Source organism: Echinops telfairi, unplaced genomic scaffold (assembly GCF_000313985.2).
Source record: "Echinops telfairi isolate 266 unplaced genomic scaffold, ASM31398v2 ScPeMD7_7469;HRSCAF=8507_1, whole genome shotgun sequence".
In the NCBI taxonomy this organism is placed as follows: Eukaryota; Metazoa; Chordata; class Mammalia; order Afrosoricida; family Tenrecidae; genus Echinops; species Echinops telfairi.
In genome coordinates this window covers 138,377,813-138,386,640 of record NW_022111373.1, presented here as the reverse complement: position 1 = coordinate 138,386,640, position 8,828 = coordinate 138,377,813, and the positions used below count along the sequence as shown (strand labels likewise).

The 8,828-nt window shown below is 54.2% G+C and overlaps 1 protein-coding gene across 1 annotated transcript in view; it reads left to right on the top strand.

The window, feature by feature from the left end:
- Nucleotides 1-8,828, top strand: part of LOC123521108 (triple functional domain protein-like) — a 34,266-nt gene that overhangs the window by 3,472 nt on the left and 21,966 nt on the right. Inside the window, exons 4-8 of the mRNA XM_045285278.1 lie at nt 3,485-3,551; nt 4,169-4,219; nt 4,417-4,494; nt 5,521-5,712; nt 7,751-7,928. Coding sequence (XP_045141213.1) covers nt 3,485-3,551; nt 4,169-4,219; nt 4,417-4,494; nt 5,521-5,712; nt 7,751-7,928 — 566 coding nt within the window. The remainder of the gene's footprint in view (nt 1-3,484; nt 3,552-4,168; nt 4,220-4,416; nt 4,495-5,520; nt 5,713-7,750; nt 7,929-8,828) is intronic.

Here is an 8,828-nt window from a genome sequence, read left to right as displayed (position 1 = left end):
TTAATGTTTCTAATTAACCTCAGAATGACAGCCAACCCTGGATTAAGTGCAAGTGCCTGCTACAGAGATGTGAAAGGATCCCATTTCCCCACTCGATTCCATGAGAAAAGGAGATTCCGTTTCATGGGGGCTGGGGCACTGCACCGCGACTGCCAGCCTCATCATCACACATGCAGGCCCACCGTGGCCCCTTGCTCGGGTTGTTAACGCCGCCGCCAAGTCAACAGTGGAATGTCCCAGCTGCCCTGTTGTGTTCCGCATGACCCAGACGAGCCTCCTGTCTCCACCCATTGCTCAGAGCACACAATCAGCACCTTCACAGCCCCACCCTCTCTTTTAAACCTGGGTCAGATGCTACCATCTCTGTTAGCGCAGGACATTCCAATTTGACATGCCATCACCCCGGTCCCCTCCGCATCAGCGTCTGTGAGCATGCCGCTGGAATTTTGCAATGCACTGCATAAAGGAGCTGCTGTTACCATGGTGCGTGTCAAATGAGCCCACATCAAGAGTCCTCATTTCCATGTCCCTCAAACATAATGTCTCAAAGAGACCTGTGGCATAGTGGGTACATGTTGAGTTCAAGGTCAGCAGTTGAAAACCACCAGCCTCCCTGCGGGGGAAAGATGAGAACACACTTTTCTATTATAATAAAGAGTTACAGCCTTTGAAACCCACGGGGGAGTCTGCTCTGCCCTGTGGGGTCGCCATGAGTCAGAATCGACGATGGCAGTGGGTTTGGTCTGTGGTGATGTCTTGGCACCTGGGCAGCAGTGAAGAGCTCGGCAGTTAGCTGGAAGGTTGGCGGTTTGTTCCTACCCAGAGGCCGGGAGACCTGCTCAAGGTCATGGCCTTGAAAGCCTAAGGGGCCCGCTCTGAGGAGCAGTCAACTCCGTGGCAACAACAGCAACCTGTAGGGTTTACTCCAGTGGACTCTCGGGGACACATTGACCACTTTCGGAACAGCACGTTCAGTGGTGTCTCTCTCTTGCTGTCCTTTTGAAGCCCATCAAAAAATGCCTGGACTAAGTACAAGGACTGGACTTTCAGAAGCAAAACCCTGCTCATTGTTTGGAAACCTTCCTCTCTCGCTCCTTTCTCAACCAGGAATCCTAATGTCTGTTTCCTTGAGAAGACGCAGGAGAAAAAAAATGTTATTTACCTGAAGAACGGGCATGCTGCCCTGTCTTTAGCCTCGTGTCCCTCTGTGGGGACGCCTGGAGGCAGTGTCCTGACAAACGCTGTTTATTAAGTCTCCACTTGGTGCATCCCAGTTAGTCATGTCAAAACAGGTGTTTTCAAAATGTGAACCTGAACCTGAAATGAGAGGCCGGCTGGGCGTGGTTCTAATGTCGCCCCTGTGCCTGCAGCTTTTTTTTAGGCGAGTTGGAGAAGTGCCTTGAAGATCCGGAAAAATTGGGGTCCCTTTTTGTCCAGCACGTAAGTACCACAGCGGTCCCCCGTGGCACTGCCACTGGCAGCTGCGCCTCAGCACCAGAGCCCCCTGGGGTGGACCAGGGCGCCCGAGTTGAGGGCATGCGTTCTCCACTGGCTGGTGTCGGTGTTGAGTCTCGAACGAAGTCCTCTGTTAGCATCTTCACCTATGAATGGCGTGCTTCCCGGTCACCCGGCTGTTCAGCTAACATCCACCCCACTAGTCAGAGGGTGCCAGAGGTGACCCTCAGGCTGGAATGTTAGAGAATGTCAGTGGGCCTGCAGGGGTACGCTAGGATTGACCGTAACAGCCAGGGTCGCCCCTTGGGTTCCAGTCACCCACACATGGGCTTATTCCAGAGAAAACGTGTTTAAACATGCCCTCGCGGTCAGGGGAGGCCTGCAGACAAGTTCTCTCCGCAGTGTCTCCCTCTCCTCTGGGTGCCTTCCAAGGTATGTGCTGGGCAGAGAGGGCCGCTCAGAGGGTGGTGGCTACTTTTGGTGGATCCCAAAGGGATAGTAATCTCAACAGTGTGTCTCGAAGGACACAGGGAAATCACAGGGGCTTATTATGAAGACTTTTAGACAAATTGAAAACTGTCGACAGATGATGGGAAGAAAAAAAAGCCATTCTTCTGTTTTTTGGTTTGGTTTTTTGTCCCCCATTACAATGTTGCACTTATCCATACTTTGAGGGCAGCAAGGCTGTCCTGCAAGAATCTCTTACCTATCCACCCTCTGGCCCTGGTCTTGCTCCTTCAGCCTTCTCTTTGTTCCCCAAACTCAAAGAGCATCTAGAAGGAGCGTGACGTAGGCCCTCAGAGGAAGCCGGGCGGCTGTTTCAACGTGGTGTGCACGGAACAGTGCCGAATGCTTTGGGGGAAGGCTATTGTTAGTTCCTTCCCCAAACAACTACACTTGCTGGGGCTGCTAGTGGGTTTGAAGGGCGGAGTGCCTCTTCCCCTAACGTTCAAGCCTGCTCTTCCACGTCTGTGTAAAGCGAGGGGCCTGGGACACCCACAGGAGCAGTGATGGAGTGAGGGGTTGGCATGCCCTCGGGGGCGGTGACAGGGGCCCCTGACAGGGTCCTGGAGCAGCTCTGCTCTGGGAAACGCCTTTGTTAAGGTGCTGAAACGTGCGAGGTCTCCGGTCCTTGGGTACCTGTGATGGTTCTAACCCCGTGCCCGCCTTTTTTTTCGTTCCTAGGAGAGAAGGTTGCACATGTACATAGTTTATTGTCAAAATAAACCAAAGTCTGAGCACATTGTCTCGGAGTACATCGATACCTTCTTTGAGGTAAGACCATGACAGACAGACACTAGCCCAGTTCTGAATCTCCTCGCACTGCTGGGGCTCAGAGGCAGACTGCGGGAGCCTTGAGCCTCCGTCAGACAGAGAGCCCTACCTCGTGAAAATCTGTGTCTTCGTGCACTTTCAGTGCAGAGCTCGTGATTAATTCAGAATAGTCCTTGATGTAGCATTTAGTCCCCTGAGGTACAAATAAAATGCATGTTTAAAATGAGACATGAAAGAAGGCAAATTGAGGGGAGGCCTGTACATCAGCTTTACTGATTTGGAAAACACCTCAAATTCTGGAACTGAACTCAGCCCTGTGGCTCGGTTTCCAGCCAAACAGTGGGTCTCTGAGGGGGGAAGCCTAGCAATGGCGAGGGGCACACCCCGCGAGTAACCAGCATTAACCTGAGGACAGAGTTCCGAGGGGCGGGGGCTGGTGGGATGCTGAAGCATGAGTTGAAACAAAGTGTGTAGGCATTACTGAATGTAAAAACTGATCTACTCTGTAAACAATAAAAGTTCTTGAGAAAGAAAGAAAAGTACCTCTACAAGTCAACGTGTGGCGCTCTCTCGTGTGGCGCTCTCTCGCACTGGGCGGTGAGATGCAGACGGGAGCGGCTTCTCAGGTGACTTCTGCCAGCAGCGCCAGCAAGCAGGAAGACGGGAAAATCCCCCTTGACAAAAATCAACGTTACAGCTCTTGTTTTTTTTCTGCCCTAAAATGGCAGGACTTAAAGCAACGCCTTGGCCACAGGTTACAACTCACCGACTTGTTGATTAAACCCGTGCAGAGAATTATGAAATACCAGCTGCTGCTGAAGGTGAGAGAGCGTGCTGGGGGAGACCAGCCTCCATGACAGAGAGCCGGGGTACACTCAGGGGAGGGGTTATGGTGAACCAAAATAGAAATGTAATCTGGTTAACTTTTAAGATATTTCTAAGTAAATCCGTAAACTTGAACACCTTACATCCAGCTGAATCGAAATGCCCATGATCATGTTCTGAGACGGCTCTCTTCGGTATTTTCTAATCTTCTGGGGGTCTTCCAGAAAACAAAACTGGTAACCCCCGCCTTGCCCTCTCTGTTGGTGTGGCGATGGCTCCTGGTTTGTTTTGGTGATTAAACACAACCCGTAGGGAAGTCACATATTTTTCCATGATAAAGAGGGACTCATGGAATGGATTGTGATTCCGGCATCTAAGAAAGTTAGGAGCTGGATGTACAGGGAGGCAGGGATTGACTGATGTGAAACAGCAGCCATGGCCCCCGTGGAAAGATGGGGTCCAGTACCACAGCTGGCCCTCCAGGAAGGAGCCTTTCTTTTACATCGAAGGGGAGGACGGACGGAGCAAACTCGGCATGGAGCCTGGCCCCTATGGTCTGACCGAACCGGCCAGTTAGCTACTACTGACCGAGTTCTCTTCATTTCCCTTGCAGGACTTCCTCAAGTATTCCAAAAAAGCTAGCCTGGACACATCGGAGCTCGAGGTACTGCAGCCTCCCCGTCTCCCAGGCGTGTCGGAGGCCCACAGCCGTCCCTGGGAGTGGGGGTTGGCTCCTGTGTGTGTTGGGGGGCAGGAAACATGGGGGAGAGGAACCCAGCCCTTGAGCTGTGTGTGTTTTCCACACTGGCTCTCCATGGTTTGGAGGAAACTGAACTTGGACTCTGCTTTCTCCCCCAACAGAGAGCTGTGGAAGTCATGTGCATCGTCCCCAAGCGGTGCAACGACATGATGAACGTGGGGCGCCTGCAGGGATTCGATGTAATGCAGACAACGTTCCATAAAACTGCCCCACCCCCACCCCTGTCTCGGGCTATTTGTCCCCACGTGTAGGATGCAGATCCTTTGCTGCGTTTTTCTACCTTCTCGCTTGACTTCGGATGGTTGATAGGTTCTCTCTGCCTCTTTTCTGCATATTTGTCTTGCTTTGGGGAGTGGGACTGGCCTCGCTCCAAACCCAGGGCCTTGTGGCAGAAACCGGTAGGGCTGTGTTAGCGAGGTGGGCCCAGAGAATGTCCTTGGAGCCGAGTTTCTGCCCCTGGTACATAGACCCTTGTCAACAGCACTGAGGCCGTGAGAGCCACTGTTGTTTCCCATGAGGCTGCAGTGCGCCCTGCCGAGCTACTCACGTGACATCCTACCTGCAGGTTAGGCTTCAGAGTCAGTGGTTCAAGCCCACCAGCCATTCGTTCCATGGGGAAAAGATGCCTGCTCTTTTAAGGATTTGCAGGCTCGTCAATTCTACTGAAGGTCTCCACGAGTCAGAAGAGTACAATGAGTCGGAGGTGGCTTGGTGGCAGGGTGGCTCAGAAACCCACAGGGGCAGTTCTACCCTGGCCCCCAGGGTCATTATGAGTCAGAATTGGCTCGAAGGCAGTGAGCTTATTTGTTACCCTAAAAATATTCCAAGCTACCGAGTTAAGGGGCGGGGGTGGGGGGAATGTTGCTTGTCTTCACTACAGTGTTGCTAGAGAAGTAGGATTTCCGTTTAAAAGCTGTTTCTCAAACGTAAGCTCCCAGCAGAATCACCAGGAAAGGTATAGCCACTTCCCGTGCTGTCTGACCCGGGTCCCGAGGGTCTCCCCAGACAAGCTGGTGTGGACCCAGCCTTAGTCTCTGGTTGTAAATGAGCTCAGGGGCTTCTACAAAAGTTGGCAAGGATGCTAACTAGACCAGTGTTGTCTCTGAGGCTAACACATGGAGGGCTTTTCTCTTAAGAGGCGAGTTGCTGCATGAGAGGCGGGTTCCCATTCTGTGGGGGGGTCTCACCCCCTCTGTGTGTCACAGGGCAAGATCGTCGCCCAGGGCAAGCTGCTCCTGCAGGACACGTTCCTGGTCACAGACCAGGACGCGGGCCTCCTGCCTCGCTGCAAGGAGCGCCGGGTGTTCCTCTTCGAGCAGATGGTCATCTTCAGCGAGCCGCTCGACAGGAAGAGCGGCTTCTCCACGCCGGGCTTCCTGTTCAGGAACAGCATCAAGGTGACGCGGGCTGGGTCTCTGCGTGCCTTCCCGTATGGGCGCACTCACTGTGGTGTGACGTGTGCATGTGCCGTGGTACAACCGTGTGCACTGTGGTACACGTGCACATAACATGGTGTGCGTGTGTGCACATCATGTGTGACTGTGTGCTGTGTTGCAGACATACATACCTTGCACATGGGCATCATGCATGTGTGATACATGTACCAAGTGCCATGGTGGGTGGGTGGGTGTGTGCATGCCATGGTGTGTACGAGCTGTGGCGCAGGGGCACAGACGGTGATCAACTGCTGGCATGGGCAGTGACTTAGGTTGGCCCTTTGCTTCCTGAGTGTTTGCAGAATTTCCTCGTATGGTCTGGAACCTCGATCTGCCCCAGCACTCGCGTCACCTCTGCGTGGCAGTGGGGGTGGCAGCCTTTGACTCGTGGGGAACCTCCTAACACGCAGTACAGACACCGTCCCGTCCCCAACCATCCCCACTATGGGCCGGAGCCATCCACAGGGTTCTCCCCGGCCGGTTCTCAGACTTTTGTCTGTCTCAGTCTGGTCAGCACCTCAGCAACGTGCCAGCCCCCACAGACTGGCGGGGGGCATAGGCGAAGGTTGGCTGGGAGCCAGCCTGGGTCTTGTGTGTGTGCAGAGGATCCCATGGCGGGCAGCCTTCCTCCGAGGTGATTTGTGTGCCCTGCCCTCCAGGACCATGTGAGACACTCCGTGTGGAGGAGTCTCGCTCTGTGAGCAGAAACAATGCCTGCCTCGGGGTCGTCTTTTCATTCACCCAAGGAGGTGCTCAGGGAAGGCCGGGCAGGCACACTCTCCTGCTTGGAGGTGTCTCCTCACCCAAGAACGAGAAAGACAAACGAGCCAGAGAAAGACCCCGTTGCTGTTGACCCCAGCACACAGGGGCCCCTCAGGCATCCGACTAGCACCGAGGCCCACAGGGCGATGGCCTTACTGAAACCAATCACCAGGACTTGCATCCGTGGCACCGCCAAACTTCCCGGCAGTAGCTAAGCCCAAACCATTCTCACCACCAAGGGAGAACTGTCTGTCTGCCAGTGAGTCTGTTCTGATTCTCGGTGGCCGGGACAGCACATGGCCCCAATTCCCGGCCAGGACACACCAGCGGCAGGGGAAGGAGCAGAGGGAGGAGAGGATCCCCCTCAGCTTCCCAGCCTTCCTGCCCTAGCTGCCCAGCCCTCGGGTACAGGGACTCCCCTGCCCTCTGTCCATAGACAGCACACCATCTCCTGCTCCCCGTGGCTCCATGCATCTCCTGGAGGATCCAGCAAGTACAGCTGGGCGCAGTCTCCAGGCTGCAGACGATCCTGAGCCCAAGGAGAGTCGAAGGCCTGCAGCTGGGCAGCGCTCTAGCTGATACCACCTTGCCCTCCCCATGGACCCCATTGGGTTCTTCACAACGTGCCTGTGACATGCACCCCGACCTGCACTCGGTCCCCTGGACAGGAAGTCACTCCTGCCCCACACACATTCTCTTCTGTGTACCAGTATCCAGTATCTGTCACATACTGTACTTGATGTCACATGTTGGCACTGAAGAAAGAAGGAATGAAGCCTGGGCCTGATCTGGCAGGTATCTGACAGCGGTGAGAAGGCGGTCCGTAAGGCTTCGATGGCTTTTGTTCTCTCAGAAGTAGACCACCTGGCCTTTCTTCTGAGGTACTTCTTGGTGGCGTTGAACCGCCAACCTGTGCGTTAGTGGTTGGGTAATTACAGCACCATGAAAAATCACGAAACTATCTCACTCTGAGGTGGGAAAATGGTAGCTCACCCAAAAAGTGACTGCTTCCAAATTTGACTGGGGGTTTGAGTTTGTGGGGGTCTCGAGTTTGGCTCGTGGCTCGTGTTTGGCTGCAGGGTTTTTGAATTTGACTGGTGGTTGGAGTTTGACTGAGGTGGTTTTGAGTCTGCCGGGCGGCCTTGGGTTTGAGTGTGGTGGCCTCCGGTTTGACACAGTAGGCAGACGTCCTTTTGTACTTGGCCGGTGGCAGTCACGGTTCTGCACTGTCTTTCAGGTGAGCTGCCTTTGCCTGGAGGAAAACGTGGAGAACGACCCCTGTAAATTTGCGCTGACGTCGAGGACAGGGGATGTGGTGGAGACCTTTATTCTGCATTCATCCAGCCCCAGTGTCCGGCAGACGTGGATCCACGAAGTCAACCAGATTCTAGAGAACCAGCGCAATTTTCTCAATGGTAATGTGTTCTGTCCCCTCCGGCTGTGTGCCGGTCACAGGGACCGCCCATTAGCACTGACGGTACAGCCAGCACCGTTCTGAGCACGGTACGCAGTCTCCACAGCAACCCTCAGTACTGTTGTTTTTCCCACTTTGCAGATACGGCTGCTCGGCCCCGAGTTGCTCATCCGCCATTTGCCCAGTTGTTGCCGGCGGACTCAGGGTTCAGAGCAGGCCCCCTGGGTCTTCCCCACCCCATCTGTCCCGTGCAGTTGGGCCAATGGATCCTAACGCATGTAGCAGGAGAGGACCGGGCACACATTGTGGGGACTGTACCAGGGGGATTTTAACTTTTTATTGTGATGGTTTACGGAGCAGATCATAGTTTTACTCAGTAATTCTTACACACTGATTCAGCGCCTCCACTGCAGCCCCCTGCATGCACCACTGGTCATCCCACTTCCTCCCTGTGTTTCCTAGTCCTCCTTCTCCCCGGACCTTCTGAACTTGGTCCTTGGGTCAGTGCTGCTCTTTTGAGCTTGAGTGGTTGGTTATTCTAACACCGAGTGGAGTCCAGTTCCTGGCTGGAAGGATAAAGGCCGCAGTCTTGGGGCCCCACCAGTCTCTCTCTAACCAGTCAGCCTGGTCTCTTGGATGAGTGTGACTTCTGTCCCACAGTTGCTCCGACTCTATCCAGGACCCGCCAGCGGGACCCTTTTCAGAGCAGTCGGTAGTGGTAGCTGGGCACCGCCTAGTCCTTCTGGTCTCAGGGTTGCGAACACTGCTGTGTGCCCTGCGTCTTGCATTGCTCGTCTTTTCTCCAGACCGGAAGAGATCAATAGTTGCACCTTAAATGGCTGCGCACAAGCTGTTTAAGACCCCAGTTGCTATTCACCAGAGCAGGATGTAGAACTATGTC